Below are 20,783 nucleotides of genomic sequence, written 5' to 3' on the forward strand. Positions count from 1 at the left end.
TGATACTGACCTCTCCAGGTCAGCCGGGGGAATGTGCGTGAGAGACACACGATGACTACTGCAGCAGGGTTTTAACCTAGACTTTTCTTTTTGAGGATGAAATTTCTTCTCCTGCGCATAGCTCAGACCCATTTTGACTCTTTAAAAATACTTTGTTTTGAAAGCTTGAAACTTCCCCAGCAGTAACCTCTTTCCCAGAACTTCCTCTCAGCTCACTGGGCTCCACCATCTCTAGTGCTCCCACCCACCACTATCAGATCCTCTAAAAAAGTAAGATGCTGGGGCGCCTGGGTGGCTCAGTGGGTTGGGCCGCTGCCTTCGGCTCAGGTCATGATCCCAGGTCCTGGGTTCAAGCCCCACATCGGGCTTTCTGCTCAACAGGGAGCCTGCTTCCTCCTCTCTCTCTGCCTGCCTCTCTGCCTACTTGTGATTTCTCTCTGTCAAATAAATAAATAAAATCTTTAAAAAAAAAAAAAAAGTAAGATGCTTCAATTTTTACTAACATTAACTGAATATCTGTTTATGTGCTAGACATTCTTCTAGGCCCTCATTGTGTTAAATCATTTAATGGGAAGCAGCCTGATGCATAGAAAGAACTCGGGCTTTTGGGTAAGACTTGGGTTCAAACCTTAGCCCAGACCAATTAACTATGCAATCTTGGGCAGGTTCTGTGTCCTAGCCTTGGCTTCTTAAATGGAGATATTTGTTTCGCATCTTGCTGCAAGGAATAAAAAATTTTCTCCTAATTCTCACATTCATTTCACTTCCAATCCTCCCATCTTATGGGTACCAGGCTGAATCAGTCTAAAGAGCATGCCACTCTTGATCTCAGGGTGGAGTTCAAGCCCCACGTGGACTGTAGAGATTTAAAAAAAAATTACCCCCAAAACCCTATACCTACATTTTAATTTTATTTTTAAAAAATTATTGTTTTTTTAGTAATCACTACACCCAGTGTGGGGCTCGAACTCACGACCCCGAGATCAAGAGGGGCGGAATCAGCCAGGCACCGCCCTAGTCCTACATTTTTAAATGCTAAATTTTTTTCCCATAAAACATTGACACAATTTTTTCTGTGTGACTTGTTTTAAATCATATAGGACTTTGGAGGACAGGTAGTCTTTAAAATATTGTCCCGTCAGGGACTCCTACTTATAAAGAGGTCTCAAGAGTAAGTCTCCCATAACAAGCAGATCGTGGTTAAAAAGGAAAGAGAACAGAAGAAACTTCAGTTTCGATGGAAATATCAAATTTGGTCAAGGGGGCCTCGCCCGTTTTCATTTTCTATTGGCTAAGCTTACCATCAATCTCACCGGTTGTAAATAAACTGGATACGGAAGCATGTTGTTAAGGGGTGGGACCTTCCTGTCGCCATTGCTAAGGTGGGGGGTTCGTTCTCTAATAGGCTGGAAGCTGCTTTTCCCGCCCTCTCGCAGCAGTTGCTAAGAGGAGGGATTATAGAGTTCGTAAAGGACTGAGGGTTCGAAGCTCCACCCATCCGATTGGTGGGTAGGGGGCAGGTCTTGCAGTGGATAGGCTGCTGGCCCTGCCTGTTCCGGTTAGTTGCCGGGGAGAGGCACGTGAAGAGGAGGCGGTGTGAGACGACCACGGCGGGAGGAATGAAAGTGGCGGTCTCCCCGGCAGTTGGTGCCGGGCCCTGGGGCTGGAGGGCTGGGGGCCGTGAGGGCGGCGGGGTAGTGCGGCTGCTCCTGATCATCTTTGGCTGCTTGGCCTGCGGCTCAGGTACCGCCGGGGCAGCCGCCGCCTTGGGGGCGGGTGCCGAGAGGGTTATATTTAGAAAAGTGGGGAGTGTCCCTAGGGTGCGGACCGTTTTTCCGCAGTGGGGTGCGGACGTGGTGCGGAAAAAGCAGCTTCGTCGTCGTCACTGAGGGATCAGGGCTATGGGATGGCCTGGGGGAGCTACTAGAGTGGGGAGGAGCTTGGAGCCTTTTGGCAGAGACTGGAAGGGAGGCCTGGACTGGGTGAGATGCGGTCCTGGGGTCGTGTCGCGCTGCCTGGGCCTCCTTGGTTTTCCTGGTTAAAAGTGAGGGGACCCGAGTTCCATTGCTAGCGGGCAGAGTTGCCACTGGAATGGGGGCATCCCATTCATTGAGCAAGTTAGCAACACCTTCTGAGCGTCTTTTCTGTCCAGACTCTGGGCATGGGTGTGGCTGAACGGATCATTTTAATTCACTGAAATGGAGTGAGTTCTATCTAACGTCTTCTGTTCTTGTAAGATCCTGGCGCTGTTAAATTCGCGTTTCCAAACAAAACAAAACAAAACAAAAAACCACCACCAACAACAAAAAAACATCATTTCTCAAGCAAATTTACTGCTATCTACCTATTGGTGGATGATTGGCTTTGGACTGAAATGAAACTGTTTCCCTTTAACGCTCTAACTCATAAAACCTAGAATGTTTCTAAAAACCTCCTATCCTCTTATCAAATGCACAACACAAAAATAAGTGAGGGTTCCAAGTTCCGCTGGAGAGAGTTTGAAACGTGGGGTTCGGGATAATCGTATCTTGGAAACACAGTATGCTCTCACCTCTCCCATCCTTTGCTGCCTATCTCATGCCGTCACGTAAGATTATCCGTAGCTGCAGCTTTAAGGTTGTCTCAGGATCCATAGATCTAGTTCCAAGTGTAACGTCCTCCGTCCTGCATCCTGCGGCAATGGTTTGGGTCCCCCCACCCCCACCCCGGTGTGGGGGTGTGGGGCAGGGAGAGAAGGTAGTAGGTCTGCCGGAAGGTACTTTTCCAGAGGAGAGGGCCGGAGTAACATTGAAGGGCTACTTATGGTCCGAATGAACTTGGGCCAGATGGTTAACCTCTAAAATGGGGTAGTGGATTGTGGGGTTGAAAGAGAAAAATAAATTCAAAAATGTCTCTATCTAGTCAGTGCTCAATCAGCAGACACTTTAATGAGACACTTTTATGAGAGGAACAGGGGCTTCTTAGCTTGGAGGAGGGTAGACAGGTTGATGTTCTGCGTGGCTAGGTAGATCATGTGTGTGGCAGCTACAAACAGCTGATCATGTAGTACAGAAGAACTTTTTAAAAGCCAGATGTACCTAAAAAAAATGCAGTACTTCAAAAGGTAGGTAGTATTTTCTCATTGGAAGTTTTTGATTATAAAAATGATGTGAGTTTATTTAAGACTATTTGGGAAGCACAATGAAGTAAAAAGAAGTAGAAAAAACCCTCACTGTTTATTCCTTTCAGAGACAATCCATTGTAGCACACTTTCTCCTGGTCTTTTTTTTTAATGTGTTTCTAATAAAAAAATTTGAAGGGGCGCCTGAATGGCTCAGTGAGTTAAGGCCTCTGCCTTTGGCTCAGGTCATGGTCCCAGCATCCTGAGATCGAGCCCCAAATCGGATCCCAAATCGGATCGGGCTCTCTGCTCAGCAGGGAGCCTGCTTCCTCCTCTCTCTCTGCCTGCCTCTCTGCCTACTTGTGATCTCTGTCAGATAAATAAATAAAATCTTAAAAAAAAAATTTTGGAGGGTGCCTGAAGGGCTCAGTTGGTGCAGCGTGTGACTCTTGATCTTATGGTTGTGAGTTCAAGCCCCACATAGGGTGTAGAGATTACTTAAAAATAAAATCTTAAAAAAAATTTTTTTTAATTGATAATACATTCATAGACCTGTCGGCAAGCCAGTTCTTCTTGTAGGCCACCCGTTATTTCTCATTTGATTTTGTAACATAAGCATTTTCTTTTTTTTTTTTTTTCATTTATTTATCTGACAGACAGAGATAGCAAGTAGGCAGAGAGGCAGACAGTGAGAGAGGAGGAAGCAGGCTCCCCACTGAGCAGAGAGCCTGATGCGGGGCTCGATCCTAGGACCCTGGGATCATGACCTGAGCCGAAGGCAGAGGCTTTAACCCACTGAGCCACCCAGGCGCCCCCATAAGCATTTTCTTATATCATTTAAAATTCTTCTTAAATGTTATTTTTATTTGTATTCTATTTTTTGGACAGACCATTTAATGTTTCTGAAGTAAATGTGTGGTGTTTCTATTGTTGTTTGGACATTTGTTGTGTTTCTAGTTTTTCATTGTAGATAAGACTTTGTGAACTTTTTGTATATAATTTTTTACTGCATTTAGATTATATTTTTAGAATAGATTCTCAGAAATAGATTTATTAGATCAAAAACCAAAACATATTTAAGACCCTTGAAACACCTTGCTGAAATATTTCCTGAAAAGGTGTGCTTGTTTACACCACTAACAGCACTAATTGCTTGTGACCCATATGCTTGCCAGTATTGGTATTTTAGCATTGGAGATATACACCTTTGTTAATTTGATAGACCAAAAGTAGTGTTTTAACATGGCGTTTCTTTACATTTGCATTATTTTGAGGGAGCATCTCCTTTAGTAACTATTTAATTTTTCTTTAGACTAAGATTTTTTGGAATGTGTGTGTCCTTTGTTCTTGGTGTACTTGTAATTACTCTTTATTGGAGTTTTTCTTTTAAGATTTTATTTATTTGACAGAGAGAGAAGGAGAGCATGGGAAGCAGGGGGAGGGGCAGACAGAGGGAGAAGCAGGCTCCCGCTAGCAGGCAGCCTCATGGGGCTGGATCCCAGGACTCCAGGATCATGACCTGAGCCCAAGGCAGATGCTTAACCGACTGAGCCACCCAGATGGCCCTGGAGTTTTTATGTACTTTAAAAATCAATTTGTATGAACTTTCTAATATATTAAGGGTATATATATTTTATAATCTATTTATTTATTGAAAAATTTTCTTTAATTTGTTTACCCTCTTTTACTTTTTTTTTTTTTAAGATTTTATTTATTTATTTGACACAGAGAGAGAGATCACAAGCAGGCATAGGCAGGCAGAGAGGGGGGAAGCAGGCTCCCCGCTAAGCAGAGAGTCTGATGCAGGGATTGATCCCAGGACCCTGAGATCATGACCCAAGCCAAAGGCAGAGGCTTAACATACTGAGCCACCCAGGCACCCTTCTTTTACCTTTTTTAAAAAAAGATTTTATTTATTTGAGAGGGAGAGAGTGAGGCAGAGAGAGCACACATTGGGGGAGGGGTAGAGGGAGCAGGGATCCCCAAGGACAGTGATATGACCAAGCTGGCTTGGCACTGCTGAGCTGACTTGGGGCTCAATCCAGGACCCTGGGATCATGACCTGAAGCCAGGGCAGAGGCTCTTTTTTTTTTCCCTCTCTTGAAGGCAGATGCTTAACCTACTGAGCCACCCAGGCATCCTTACCCTATTTTCTTGAATTGAAGTATAGTTGACATACAATGTTATTATTTTAAGGAATACAGCATAGTAATTTGGCTAACCTATGCATTACAGCATGCTCACTCACCACAATAGGTGTAGTCCTGTTTTACCTTTTTATTTATTTTTATTTTTATTTATTATTATTTAAAATTTTTTTTTACTTAATTCATTTAACAGACAGAGATCATAAGTAGGCAGAGAGGTAGGCAGTAAGAGAGGAGGAAGCAGGCTCCCTGGTGAGCACAGAGCCTGATTCGGGGCTCGATCCCAGGACCCAGAGATCATGACCTGAGCCGAAGGCAGAGGCTTAACCCACTGGGCCACCCAGGCACCCCTATTTATTATTATTTTTAAAAGATTTTATTTATTTAGGGTAGAGAGAGAGTATGAGGGGGGAGGGGCAGAGGAGGAGGGAGAATGAATCCAAAGCAGACTCCACACTGAGTGTGAGCCCCAAGTGGGGCTTGATCCCACCACCACGAGATCACGATCGTGACCTGAGCCAAAACCAAGAGTCAGTCGTCAACCGGCTGAGCCACCCAGGCACCCTCCTTTTTATTTTTAAATTTATTTTATTTTATTTATTTATTTAAAGAAGATTTTATTTATTTATTTGATACAGAGAGAGAGGGAATACAAGCACAGGGAATGGGAGAGGGAGAAGCAGACTTACTGCTGAGCAGGGAGACCGATGTGGGGCTTGATCCCAGGACCCTGGGATTGTGATCTGAGCTGAAGGCAGACACTTAACTGACTGAGCCACCCAGGTGCCCCTTTTTGATTTTTTAAATAGATTTATATTTTTATGTAGTCACTTAATTTTATTCTCTAGTTATTTCCATTACTTTATGCTTAGAGAGCCCTCAAAAATTAAATTTCTATCATTTTTATGCTACTCTTTAATTTTTTTATTTTACTTTTTAATCTATAATTAATGTTAGTATTTGGTGTAAGGTGAGGATCTAGATAGGTCTTATTTTCCAAATAACCAGTCAGTTGTCCCAGCATCCCATTGAATGATGCTTTGCTAAGTGCACTGTTTAAGATGTTATTTTTTAAGAAGGCTTTTAAGTATGAGCTGAATTACCTCTTGAAAGAAATGAACAGAGGCTATTTAAGAGGTTGTTTTTCATGAATTTTTAGGGTTTCTTCCTGTCCTCACATAGTTTGAATCATTTTTATTGATTCTACCTGTAGACATTAAGTGATTAGTGCTATTGATTAGTTTATAATGACTGTAAGCAAGTATGAAGTTATTAACCTTTAAATAACTGCTTTATGGGTAAATGTGATAAGCAAGTTATGATTCACTACATTCTTTGAAGGCATTTTCTAAAATCTTTGGGCTCAGAAGGCATTTTCTCGAATGTTTAATCTGTTCTGCTTTTTAACATGCTGGCTTTTGAGGGGAGAGGAAGAAAGGTGGTGTATATCCTTTTGCTACAGGAAGCACAAAATTTTAAGTGAGCATTTTGACAACTTGTGTATGTTTAAGGTCACTTGGTTTAGTTCTGTGTTGTTAACAATTTAACCTAGAGCTGGAGTGGTGATTGTTTCACAGAGTATCCCTTTTGGCTGAATTGGTGTATTTCACAGCTCAGTAACTTTCCCAAAGATGTGGCTGGCCAAGGTGCTGATTTCCATAGGGGGTTGCTACTAAGGACATTAGTTTATTTATTTATTTATTTATTTACTTATTTACTTACTTACTTACTTACTTACTTGAAATTGTTTCCCTAGAATGTTCTGTAACTTGGGAAAATGACGAACTAGATTTCATTTATTTATTTATTTTATTTATTTATTTGACAGACAGAGATCACAAGTAGGCAGAGAGGCAGGCAGAGAGAGAGGAAGGGAAGCAGGCTCCCTGCTGAGCAGAGAGCCTGATGCAAGGCTGGATCCCAGGACCCTGGGATCATGACATGAGCTGAAGGCAGAGGCTTTAACCCACGGAGCCACTCAGGGGCCCTGACAAACTAGATTTTAAAAGATGTTGCTTATTACAGAGCCATTTTATTTCTTTAAGAAAATGGTATCAGAGAATTTTAAAATTAGTTTCGAAACACTGATGCCTTTTCTTGGCATTAAGTTTTTCAAATGCCCTGTACTATTGACATTATTTGTATTTTTCTATCTTCTTGAAAATAACAGTGGGCTTAAAAATGTGTAGTTTTCTATTACTTGGTGCTGTGGGAGAGAAGGGGTTACCAAGTGTGACTCTTGTTTTTGTTTTTTTTATTGAACAAGTGTATGTTTTTACTTTGGGCTTTGTTGTTTGTTTGTTTGTTTGTTTGTTTAAGATTTTATTTATTTATTTAATTGCCAGAGAGTGAGAGATGGCAAGAGCGGGAACACAAATAGGGGGAGTGGGAGAGGGAGAGCCAGGCTGCTGTCAAGCAGGGAGCTGGGTAGAGGTGTCAGTTCCAGGCCCCAGGAATCATGACCTGAGCGGAAGGCAGACACTTAACGACTGAGCTACCCAGGTGCCCCTACTTAGGGCTTTGTACACAGATTGGATGTTCTTTTAAGGAAGTAATAGATTCTGTACAACATCTTTTTTTTAATACATCCAGTGAATTCATCCTCAATGAATGTGTCAGTATAGTAGTTTTCGCATTCACATAACCTTACTCTCTCTCTCTTTTTTTTTTTTTAAAGATTTTGTTCATTTGATACAGAGAGAGAGAGAGATCACCAGTAGGCAGAGAGGCAAGCAGAGAAGGGTGGGGTGGGGGGGAAGCAGGCTCCCTGCCAAGCACAGAGCCCATCAAGCTCAATCCCAGGACCCTCGGATCATGGCTCGAGCTGAAGGCAGTGGCTTAACCGACTGAGCCACCCAGGCATCCCAATAAGCCTTTTCTTAAAAAGTTCTATTTATTTAAGTAATCTCTATACCCAACATGGGGCTTGAACTCACAACCCCGAGATCAGGATTTGCATGCTCTTCCCACTGAGTCAGCCAGGTGCTCCAAGAAAAACAAACTCTTGAACCATATTTACGAGTGGGTATTTTATCAGTACATTTGTGGGCTTGCTAGTGAGACCTCTTTAAAAAGTTTCATTTTGGGGCACCTGGGTGGCTCAGTGGGCTAAAGCCTCTGCCTTTGGTTCAGGTCAAGATCCCAGCGTTCTGGGATCGAGCCCCTGATCGGGCTCTCTGCTTAGGAGGGAGCCTGCTTCTTCCTCTCTCTCTCTCTCTCTGCCTGCCTCTCTGCCTACTTGTGATCTCTGTCTGCCAAATAAATAAATTAAAAAATTTTTCATTTTATAAAAGATAGTCTAGGAGGAAATCCTAATTACTACTGGACTAAACCCTAGTGAGAAGCTGATAGATGGGGTGGGGGGGTGGGAATCAGGGCATGCTACCTCAAAATACAGCGTCTTGGCATATTGAATGTTTTAAGCTGAGGGAGTTTAAGAAAACAGTAGAAACAGGAAGGTCTCTCTGACCTCCCCACCTCACCCTTCTGTGAAACAGACCATAAAACCCTGTGAGAGGTGCCCTCCCTCCTTCTACCTGAGGAAATGCAGATAAGGGGATGGCAAGAGGAATCCAAGCAAACAAGCCTCACTCAGTTTCCCCCAGCTTACTACCATTACCACGATTTTCTTTACCCCATCACACTCTTTCCCAAGTGTGTACTCTTCATGAAATGAAGCAAACTGTTTCTTTGGGTCTGCATTTCCTTATGAAGGCTTTTGTGTCATGTAAAACTTTTATTAAATGTGTATGGTTTTCTGTTGTTAATCTTTGTCAGTTTAAATTTTCAGACCCAGCCAGGGATCCTGAGAGGATAGAGGAAAACTTTTTCTTCCCCTACAATATGAAGGCTGAATTTCCTTCCCTTAACCTTTCTTTTTCCCTCTTCCTTTCCCTTTCCCTTTTCTTTTCTCTCTTTTTTAAAGATTTTATTTATTTCTTGGAGAGAGAGTGCCAGAGCGAACATGAGTGGGGGGAGGGGCAGAGGGAGAGGGACAAGCAGACTCCCTGCTGAGCAGAGAGCCCATAGGGCTCCAGCCCAGGACCCTGGGATCATGACCTGAGCTGAACAGATTTTTTTTTTTTTTAAGATTTTATTTATTTATTTGACAGAGAGAGTGAGAGAACACAAGCAGGGGGAGCAGAGGGAGAGGGAGAAGCAGGCTCTCCATCAAGGAAGGAGCCTGAACAGGGAGCCTGATGCAGGGCTCTGCGGGACTCGATCCCAGGAGCCCAAGATCATGACCTGAGCCGAATGAAGGCAGATGCTCAACAACTAAGCCACCCAGGCGTCCCTGAAGGCAGATGCTTAACCAACTGAACCACCCAGGTTCCCTAAGACTGAATTTTTTAAAAAATTAAAATATAATTCATGTATAATAAAATTCACCCTTTCAGTGGTTTTTAGTCTGTTCACAAGGTTGTATATCCATCACCACTGACTAATTTCAGAGTATTTTTATCACTCCAAAATGAAACCCCATGTGTTTTAGCAGTCACTCACCATTCACTTCTCCTCCCAGTGAGGAGAAATCTTTCTGTCTCTCTGGATTTGTGTATTCAGGACATTTCATATAAATGGAATCACTCGATATGTGGTCTTTTGGTCTGGCTTCTTTCTTTTTCTTTCTTTCTTTTTTTTTTTTAAGATTTTATTTATTTATTTGACAGACAGAGATCACAAGTAGGCAGAGAGGCAGGCAGAGAGAGAGGAGGAAGCAGGCTCCCCGCCCAGCAGGGAGCCCGATTCGGGCTCCATCCCAGGACCCTGGGATCATGACCTGAGCTGAAGGCAGAGGCTTTAACCCACTGAGCCACCCAGGCGCCCCGGTCTGGCTTCTTTCATTGAGAATGTTTTAAAGGTTCATCCCATTGGAGTATGTGTTAGTACTTCCTTTTTTTTTAAGGATTTTTAAAGTTTTATTTACTTTTTTATTACTTTTTTAAAATTAATTATTTTTATTAACATATAATGTATTATTTGCCTCAGGGGTACTAGTCTTGAATCATCAGGTTTACACATTTCACAGCACTCACCATATCACATACCCTCCCCAATGTCCATAACCCAACCACCCTCTCCCTATCCCACCTCCCCCCAGCTACCCCCAGTTTGTTTTGTGAGATTAAGAGTCTCTTATGGGGGGGGGGGCGCCTGGGTGGCTCAGTGGGTTAAGCCGCTGCCTTCGGCTCAGGTCATGATCTCAGGGTCCTGGGATCGAGTCCCGCATCGGGCTCTCTGCTCAGCGGGGAGCCTGCTTCCCTCTCTCTCTCTCTGCCTGCCTCTCCGTCTACTTGTGATCTCTCTCTGTCAAATAAATAAATAAAAATCTTTAAAAAAAAAAAAAAGTCTCTTATGGGGGCGCCTGGGTGTCTCAGTGGGTTAAAGCCTCTGCCTTCGGCTCAGGTCATGATCCCAGGGTCCTGGGATTGAGCCCCACATCAGGCTTCTCTGCTCTACAGGGAGCCTACTTCTCCCTCTCTCTCTCTGCCTGCCTCTCTGCCTCTGTCTGTCAAATAAATAAATAAATAAAATCTTAAAAAAAAAAAAAAAAGAGTCTCTTATGGTTTGTCTCCCTCCCGATCCCACCCTACAACCCAGCAATCACTCTACTGGGTATTTACCCTAAAGATACAAATGTAGTGATCCAAAGGGGCATGTGCACTGAATGTTTATAGCAGCAGTGTCCACAATAGCCAAACTATGGAAAGAACCTAGATGTCCATCAACAGATGAATGGATAAAGAAGATGTGGTATATATAAAAGAAGATGTGATATATATATATATATATATGTGTGTGTGTGTGTGTGTGTGTGTGTGTGTGTGTGTGTGCACTGGAATACTATATAGCCATCAAAAGAAATGAAATCTTGCCATTTGCGACTACGTGGTTGGAACTAGAGGGTATTATGCTGAGTGAAATAAGTCCATCAGAGAAAGACAATTATCATATGATCTCTCTGATATGAGGAATTTGAGAGGCAGGGTGGGAGGCTTGGGGGTTAGGAAAAATGAAACAAGTACTTCTTTTTATGGTTGAACAATATTCCACTGTATAGATGGGTATATCACATTTTGTTTTATCCATGAGTTCATCAGTTGGTGGATGTTTGGGTTTCTACTTTCTAGTTATTGTGGATGTTGCTGTTATGAACATTCATGTACAAGTTTTTGGGTGAGCTTGTGTTTTGTTTTCTTGGGTATATACATAAAGTGGAATTGCTGGGTCATATGATAACTCTATGTTTAACTTTTTGAGAAATTGACAAACTGTTTTCCAAAGAGGCTGCACCATCTTACATCCCCAGCAGCCCTTTATGAGGGTTCCAGTTTCTCACATCCTGGCCAGCTCCTGTTACTGTCCTCTTTTTGATTTTAGCCTTCCTAATGGATATAAGGTGGTATTTCCTGGTGGTTTTGATTTGTATTTCCCTGAGGACTAAAGATGTTGAACATCTTTTCATGTCTCTCGGCCATTGTGTATCTTCTTTGGAGAAATACCTATTCAGATCCTTTGCCTATTTTTACAGTTGGGTTATTTCTCCTCTTATCATTGAGTTGTAGTTCTTTATATATTCTGGCTAGTAGACCCTTCTCAGATACATGATTTGCAAATATTTTTTCCCATTCTGTGCATTTTGCTGTTTCCCATTTTGTGCATTTTAATTTCTGTTTACTTTCTTGATAAGGTCCTTTTTTTTTTTAAAGATTTTATTTATTTATTTGACAGAGATCACAAGTAGGCGGAGAGGTAGGCGGGGAGAGAGAGAGAGAGAGAGAGGAGGAAGCAGTCTCTCTGCTCAGTGAAGGCAGAGGCTTCCCGCTGAGCAGAGAGCCTGATTCAGGGCTCGGTCTCAGGACCCTGAGATCACGACCCGACCCGAGCGGAAGGCAGAGGCTTTAACCCACTGAGCCACCCAGGTATCCCGATAAGGTTCTTTGAAACACAAAAGTTTTAAATACTTAAGAACTCTGATTAATCTGTTTTTTCCCTTTGGTTGCCTGTGGTTTTGTGTCATATCTAAGACACTATCGCCTAATCCATGGTCAGGAAGACTCAACTTGTGTTTTCTTCTAAGAGTTTTGTAGTTTTTGCTCTCATGGTTAGGTTTAAGGCAGAAATTAACTTCTAAATTAGTCATAGCTTCACCAAAGCCATTTTGGACTGACAAGTGTCCTTGCCTTTTTTGTGTGTGTAACTTCGGTATTTTAAGGTTTGGTTGAGGTTTTTTTTGTGTTTTGTGTTTTGTTTATTTATTATATTCAGTTTATTTATTTATTTATTATTTAGTATATTTAGTTTATTTAGTTTAAATCTACCTATCTTTGTACCTAGACCAGAGTGATAACTTAATTTCCACTTATAATAGCATTTAATAAGTTAGTACAACATAGAACTCAAGGAAAAAGTTATTAAACTATTTTCTGGTAAAGAATGTAGCTTGTGGGGGAACCTGGGTGGCTCAGTGGGTTAAAGCCTCTGCCTTCGGCTCAGGTCATGATCCCAGGGTCCTGGGATCGAGCCCCGCATCGGGCTCTCTGCTCGGCAGGGAGACTGCCTCCCCGTCTCTCTGTGCCTGCCTCTCTGCTGTCTGTCAAATAAATAAATAAAATCTTAAAAAAAAAAAAAAAGAATGTAGCTTGTGCAAACTTGGGTGGGAAGGTATGAGAACGGTCACTTTTAAGCCTTGTGTTGGCTGGGATTGAATACAGACTTCTGAATGGAGGCTCGTCTGTCTTGGCAAAAATCAAAGGAGTGCGTGTATTAAATGACTGCTCTTAAAACCTGAAACAAAGCAGCTGGAAAAAAGGAACTTTATGATATTTTAGTATCTTCTTAAAGTACTGTATATGCAAAAACATTGCTAAGTCTGTTCATCCTACCCAGAAAAAGGGTAGAGGAAATAAGTAGATGGCGTTACTTTGGCTGTGCCGTTATAAGGGAAGCAGGACCTGGATATAAATCTCAGTTAAGTTGTTCACTAGCTGTGTGACTTTGGGCAAGTTGCTTAATCCTTCTTAAGCATTAATTTTTGTTATTATTATTATTATTTTTTAGATTTTATTTATTTATTTGACAGAGAGAGACAGCGAGAACAGGAACACAAGCAGGGGGTGTGGGAGAGGGAGAAGCAGGCTTCCCGCTGAGCAGGGAGCCTGATGTGGGGCTCGATCCCCAGGACCCTGAGCCTAAGGCAGATGCTTAACCACTGACCCACCCAGGCGCCCCTTAAGCATCATTTTTTTTAAATTTGTGAAACAGGGATTATGAGAGTCCCTGCCTCATAGCACTGTTGGAGAGTGAAATGAAAGACAGCATACTGTCTTAGTAAGCACTTACTAGGGCACCTGGGTGGCTCAGTGGGTTAAGCCTCTGCCTTCAGCTCAGTTTGTGGTCTTAGGTCCTGGGATCAAGGCCCACATTGGGCTTTCTGCTCAGTGGAGAGCCTGCTTCCTCCTCTTTCTCTGCCTGCCTCTCTGCCTACTTGTGATCTCTCTCTCTCTGTCAAATAAATAAATAAAATTAAAAAAAATAAGCACTTACTAGTAGCTTTTATTATTGCTTATTCAGGGTTAGTGCCTATAATATCTAATTTCTTCTCTCATTTCAGTTTTCTTGTTTCTTAGTCCCTCACATTTTAACCCCAATTTTGAGAAAGTGGTCAGGGGTCAGTATTGTAACAGCATTGCCTGGTAACAGGTGGTAGCTACACTTGTGAGCACAACATAAGGGATAGACTTAAAGAATTCACTGTATTGTGCACCTGATACTAATGTAACATTGTGTGTCTACTCTACTTGAATTAAAAAAAGAAAACATTGGGGTGCCTGGGTGGCCTTCTGCCTTCGGCTCAGGTTATGATCCCAAGGTCCTGGGATTGAGCCCCACATTGGGCTCCCTGCTTGGCAGGGAGCCTGCTTCCCCCCACCCCCCCACCGCCTGCCTCTCTGCCTACTTGTGATCTCTCTCTCTCTCTCAAAAAAAAAAAAAAAAAAAAAAAAATCTTAAAAAAAAAGAAAACAAAAACAGTGGTCAGGTTAATTCTTTTTTTTTTTAAATTTTTTTTAGTTATTTGACAGACAGAGATCACAAGTAGGCAGAGAGGCAGGCAGAGAGAGAGAGGAAGGGAAGCAGGCACCCTGCTGAGCAGAGAGCCCGATGTGGGGCTTGATCCCAGGACCCTGAGACCATTACCTGAGCCGAAGGCAGAGGCTTAACCCACTGAGCCACCCAGGTGCCCCAGGTTAATTCTTTTTTATGGAATGAATTGTAGCTATTAACTTGTTCTGTTATACTCAGTTCTTGTTTCCTTTCTTTGCATAAAGCCGGAATCAATGCAAGTGTGGTCATGCTTCAGGAATCTGAAGTTCATAATTTGAATCATAGGCAACAATTCTGTTATAAAAATGTGCTTATCCCAAAGTGGCATGATGTATGGACACGGATACAGGTAATTTGGAGGCCCCTGACTGGGGCAGCTTCTGTGAGTATCTTGTCTGTATGTGATTAGTGAGTACTTTGATACATTGTCCCCTATCAGCAACCTTGGTGTAGGGTTCAGATTATTCTGAATTGGGTTTTCATCAGTAATCATTTATACTTTTTTCCCCTCTCTGTGTCTGTTCCTTTAAGTAGCTTATAACACTTGACCCTGAGGTAACCTTCCTTCCTCTTTTTCCCAAAGAAACTTCCTTCTTGTCCTCTCTCTCCTTGCGTGCGTGTGCGCACCCGCGCGCGCACACACACGTACATATACATGCGTACATGAACACACGCACGCCCCACCCCCCGCCAGGCCTTATGCCCTCTTTGGCCTGGAAACTGTTGCATGCCTGTCAGGATGTAAACTCTTGCCTTGCTGTTCTTATTCTATTTTGATTCCACACGAAATGTTTCGTAAACCCCATGCCTGAAGTTTTCCCTTGATAGAATGGCTTTGGTTTCATTTATTTCATAACACTATTAAGCCACCTGGCAAGCGAGAACATCTGGCTGTAATAATAATTGAACAAAATGAGTCCTTTTGGAAACGCCGCTGCTGCTGTAAGCATAGTTACTGATAAGAGCGTTTGTTGTTCACATCAGAAACCTAAGGGTGGGCTTGTGGGTTTTTTGAATTTTCTTTATTTTATTGTCTGATATAAAGATCATATTCCATCTGAGACACATTATAACCAACATTTACCCATAATCAGTGATTTGTGACAAAGGGTTGAACTTCTTAGTCTGTCATTACAGAAACATTTTCAGTGTTCTGGGGCTGTTTCTGCCTGGCAATTTTCTTAATATTCTAGAGCCTTGTTTTGTATGATCTCTCATAAATAGCTATAGGGCTAACTCAGCTCGGAAGTCTTTTTTCCTCCTGTGGTGTTCTGCTTAATAGTAGATTCAGATCATGTTAACAACAAGACATTCTAACAGCTGCCTCTGTGTGCTATGTGCAGTGTTATTTGCCCAATTATATTTGAGCCGTTGCATCTCTATATTTCTTATAAGCCTTGTGGAAAACTGGCACTATTACTGATTTAGCTATTTACTCTAAAGGTTTTTTAAAATCTGTATTTATGAAAATTTAAAGTTCCTACTTCTTTCTCATGCTGGTTTTACTTGTGTTACAGATCCGGGTAAACAGTTCCAAACTGGTACGAGTCACCCAGGTGGAGAATGAAGAGAAACTGAAGGAGTTAGAGCAGTTTAGTATCTGGAACTTTTTTTCCTCCTTTTTAAAAGAGAAATTGAATGACACCTATGTAAACGTGGGTCTATACAGCCCAAAAACCTGCCTCAAAGTTGAGATTATAGAGGAAGACACCCAGTACAATGTCACTGTGACCCGGAGTAAGTCTTTCCTCTGTTTTTCTGGTGGATTCTATCGTGAAAAGGGCTTTGGAGAGTGTAATTAGCGAGACAGAGAAGTTAGCTCAAGACAACTCCCTTTTGATTCTGATCATAACCTGAGTATACCACTGTTCCAAACGGTTAAGAGAGTCTCTCTCCTACATACAACACTTTAGGCTTAGAATAAAGACCTCACTTAGGTGGTTCGGAGTACCTCCTTACCTAGGTTTGTGAAGACTTGTGTCCTAATACTTCTAGTGGCCCTGAGCTGATATGCTTGTGTTCTTCAGGGTAAGACACATTTATTCCTGCTCTCTGGGCACTCCTAGACAAAGTTAGATGTCCTGGATATAAAGACCCGTATTTGAAGACCTGAGTCGTTAAAAAATAAAAACTGAAGGCAAGCAGAACTGAATATGAATATTTCACAAGTAAAAAGGATTTGTGGAACCATAGGAAACTATGAAAATCACTGCAGTTGAAGCCTTATTCAGTGGAACCGGGAGAAGTTTTCCCTTTTCTGAATATGTATGAGAAGGTTTCACAGAGGACTAGAATAAGTATCCTGTTGAACTTTCTGACTTTTGGTCTCTCCTTGGTTACTACCGAGGGTCCTGGGATGTTGTGAATAGCAGAAACATCCCTGGGTTTTGCTACAAAATAGGTTGTGCTCTTCTAACTGCCCTATGGTTCCCAGGCTTTTTTGCTTGTATAGAATTTGCCTTTTGGGGTTTTTTTTGTTTGTTTTTGTGCCCCTTTCACATGTACTGATTCTTCTTGCTCCTGCTCTGTTTGAGGGCCTCCCTGAGACTCAGAGCTCTTGAATGTGAATGCTGTGGGAGTGTCTGGTATGCCACCGAGAGGCCTCTGCTCGGGGGCGCCCTCTGGTCCTGGGTGAGATGTGTTTTAGTGTAGGCTTTTCCAACACAGTGCTTGTGTAGCAGAAGGAAGTAGGTGGTGGTGTGGGGCAAGAAAAGCAGCCAGTTAGAGAACAACAGAGGGCCCAGACCCAAAGTTCTAGGCAAATCTGCTGAATCGGAACCCGCGAGAGACTTTTGAGTGAAAGCCGGAGTGGTAGAGACCCCTTGTGGGCGATTGCATGAAGTGCTGAGAGCATTAGGCCTAGCTCTATCTGAAGGAAAGCCTAGTTTCTTTTTTTTTTTTTTTTTTAAAGATTTTATTTATTTATTTGACAGACAGAGATCACAAGTAGGCAGAGAGGCAGGCAGAGAGAGAGGAAGAAGCAGGCTCCCTGCTGAGCAGAGAGCCCGATGCGGGACTCGATCCCAGGACCCTGAGATCATGACCTGAGCCGAAGGCAGTGGCTCAACCCACTGAGCCACCCAGGCGCCCCCAAAGCCTGGTTTCTTTTAGCCTTAGCATAGGTAACCAAAAAAAATATAAGATCTCCAAAAAAGCAGAGGTTATACAGAGACCTACTTATATTTCCTGTTTGGAAGGGTTCCCAGGCTTTGTGTGGCATTTACAATGCTGTTTAGGTAGGTTGTTTGTGTTTATAGTTAACCCCTGAACAGTACGGGGTTGAGATGCTGGCTGATTTACTCCACCCCATCAGTCAAAGATCTGCATATAACTTTTGACCCCCCAAAACGTCATTATTAATAGCCTACCGTTGACAGGAAGACTCACTGATAACATAAACAGTCAATTAATTCATATTTTATATGTTATACATATTATGTGCTGTATTCTTACTATGAAGTAAGCTAGAGAAAAGAAAATGTTACTAAGAAGCCGCAGGAAGAGAAAATGCATTTACAGTACTGTGATGTATTTTTCAGAAAAAGTCTGTATGTAAGTGGACCCGTGCAATTCAAACCCATGTTGTTCAAGGGTCAATTGTACTTTATTAGCTGACCTATAATGCCAACATTGTCTTTCATTCTATAATCCTTTATACTGTTTGTTTTCCTGATCAAACAGAAATCTTTATTTGTTTCAGGATTTGACCCCAAACTCTTCTTCATTTTCCTCCTTGGACTTATGCTATTTTTTTGTGGAGATTTGCTGAGCAGGTAGGTTCCAAGGTTGGAGTGCAGAATGACGAGGCTTAGACCCACCCTGCTTCACTTTTATCATGGGGAAAGAGCTGCCCTTCCCTTTTCCATGAGCTTTATGGCTAGGCCATTCCCTGCTTGGGAAAAAAAATCTTTAAATACTTTAATACATGTTACAATTTTTGCTTTTTTCTTATATTGAACAAGATTGGCAAGAATGAAAGTCTCCTCTTATTTTTTATTTATTTTTATTTTTTATTATTATTATTTTTAAGATTTTATTTATTTATTTGACAGAGAGAGAGAGATCACAAGTAGGCAGAGAGGCAGGCAGAGAGAGGAGGAAGCAGGCTCACTGCTGAGCAGAGAGCCCGATGCAGGGCTCGATCCCATGACCCTGAGATCATGACCTGAGCCGAAGGCAGAGGCTTAACCCACTGAGCCACCCAGGCGCCCCTGAAAGTCTCCTTTTAGGTTGAGCCATCATGTGATGGGATTTAGCCAATACATCACCACCCTTTCCACCATTTGGGATAACATGTTAAGTCCTCCTTTTTCCAGGGCCATGTGTTGGTGAGTTTCATGCCATTCAGAGGTAGAGGAACAAACACCAACCACTTACGCATTTCCTGTTTTTAGGAACCTCCCAGCTAAGCTAGGTAAAACTGACATGTACAAATAAGAAGAAAACACAGGTAACTTAACATTGAACAAATGTAGAATCGACATTAACTTTATACAAAAGTAAAAAGAATATTTGTGGAATAATGACTGAAAGCTACCCATCGGAGTTTGAAGTTGGGCTGGAGTGAGATAGGTAGAAGCGGTTCCTTATTTTGGGGATCCTGAGAGAAACTCAGAGAGAGGGAGGAATGCCTGGCAGGAAGAGCCCGGCGGAGGAGCCGGAGCTCTCTATTCTAGGCCCTGAGTCTGGTCTAGAGTTTATCTTTCTGGGCAGTCAGTCCAGTTCCAGTTTCCAGTGTCCACTCAGGCAGTGTCCTTGTACCTTCTTTTTCCCCAGTGAAGCGGGCAGTTCCTTAGAAGAAAGATTCTCCTTAAAACCGGGTTGGGAGAGATGCTGCGATGGGATTGCGCAACTAGGCAGAGGCTTATTGTCGGCATATGTTTGAGGGGTCTTACTGATCCCCATCCTCCTGAGCCGGCAGCAACCGCATTGTACCAGTCCCGTCAGTGTTCAGACCTCAAGATTTAGACATACACCTGCTCTCATCTGATAGCTTTTTTCTGTCTTTCGGCTGGGTTACTTGTTCTTTTTTTAAAAATATTTTATTTATTTATTTGACAGAGAGAGAGATCACAAGTAGGCAGAGAGGCAGGCAGAGAGAGAGGGGGAGGCAGGCTCTCCGCTGAGCAGAAAGCCCGAAGCGGGGCTCGATCCCAGAACCCTGAGATCATGACCTGAGCCAAGGGCAGAGGCCCAACCCACTGAGCCACCCAGGCGCCCCTGGGTTACTTGTTCTTGTTCGAACAATGCCGTGTGTGAAGACTGCGCACATAGTCACGAAGTAATGTTTCTCTCTGCAGAAGCCAGATTTTCTACTATTCCACTGGGATGAGTGTGGGAATTGCGGCCTCTCTACTAATCGTCATTTTCGTACTGTCCAAGTTCATGCCCAAGGTAAGTAGCAGAATCCTCATCTGCAGTCAGGAGGAACTTGGAAAGTTGAGGGACTATTTTCTTGGATAATCTTACAGCACTGAAAATTTGCATTTGTGGCTGATAAGTTAATGTCCTTTTTCACTGATCTTTTCCTTGATTCAGAAAGGTACTTTCCATGATGAAACTTGGAGTCTGATTGCGTACAAACTCCCCTTTCTTATTTAAAATCCTGTGCACAGTGGGGAATTAAAGTCTCCTTCCTGTTTGCTGATTACATAGCCAGGCTTTTAAGTTATTTAGCACCTCGTTTTCCCAGTGGTCTTTGCACACTGTACCATTTTAAATATAAAGGATGTCTTCTTAAGGGATGTGGTTTTTGTGCATTTTCAGTAGGTTGAATTTTTTAAAAATCGTAGTTCCATTTTGCTGCTTTTATGTATGGAAAGCCTGTTGTAACTTTTTGTTTTCACTTCTACTCTGTCTTAGAAAAGTCCCATTTACGTCATCCTGGTGGGAGGCTGGTCCTTTTCTCTGTACCTCATTCAGCTAGTTTTAAAAAATTTACAAGAGATCTGGAGGTGTTACTGGCAGTATCTTTTAAGTAAGTGTTGTCGGTTTTGCTTTCCTTTTTATATGTTTATAGGTTGTTTTAGTTCATTTGATCCTGAAAAGATGTTGCCTGCTTACAGTCCATGTCCTTTTATTAATCTTTAAGAATCATAGTTCTTCGCTTTATTTCTAACCCTGTGTAGTCGTCACATTAAATGAAAATGGTGCTGCCAGGGAAAAGACTTTAATTGGTTGGTGTGTATAAGTATACCTCTCTTTACACAATAGGCATCTTTCTGAAAAGTTATAAATTGACTTTATTAATAGTATCATATTTTATTTTATTTTTTTTAAAGATTTTATGTATTTATTTGACAGAGAGAGAGATATCACAAGTGGGCAGAGAGGCAGGCAGAGAGAGAGAGGGAGAAGCAGGCTCCCTGCTGAGCAGAGAGCCTGATGTGGGGCTCGATCCCAGGACCCTGGGATCATGACCCGAGCCAAAG

The 20,783-nt window shown here is 42.4% G+C and overlaps 1 protein-coding gene across 2 annotated transcripts in view; it reads left to right on the plus strand.

Annotated features, from left to right (window-relative positions):
• Positions 1–1,616: 1,616 nt before the first annotated feature.
• Positions 1,617–20,783, plus strand: part of LOC111160172 (nuclear envelope integral membrane protein 1) — a 26,244-nt gene continuing 7,077 nt past the window's right edge. Inside the window, exons 1-6 of one of the 2 annotated variants that reach the window (XM_022523062.1) lie at positions 1,617–1,743; positions 14,577–14,701; positions 15,870–16,089; positions 18,053–18,125; positions 19,653–19,746; positions 20,215–20,329. In XM_022523062.1, coding sequence (XP_022378770.1) covers positions 1,620–1,743; positions 14,577–14,701; positions 15,870–16,089; positions 18,053–18,125; positions 19,653–19,746; positions 20,215–20,329 — 751 coding nt within the window. In that variant the 5' untranslated portion in view covers positions 1,617–1,619. Of the gene's footprint in view, positions 1,744–14,252; positions 14,288–14,494; positions 14,702–15,869; positions 16,090–18,052; positions 18,126–19,652; positions 19,747–20,214; positions 20,330–20,783 lie in introns of those variants that run through there. The other variant, XM_022523061.1, reaches the window with a different exon arrangement.

Source organism: Enhydra lutris, unplaced genomic scaffold, assembly GCF_002288905.1.
Source record: "Enhydra lutris kenyoni isolate GAN:26980312 unplaced genomic scaffold, ASM228890v2 scaffoldscaffold74, whole genome shotgun sequence".
Classification (NCBI taxonomy): domain Eukaryota; kingdom Metazoa; phylum Chordata; class Mammalia; order Carnivora; family Mustelidae; genus Enhydra; species Enhydra lutris.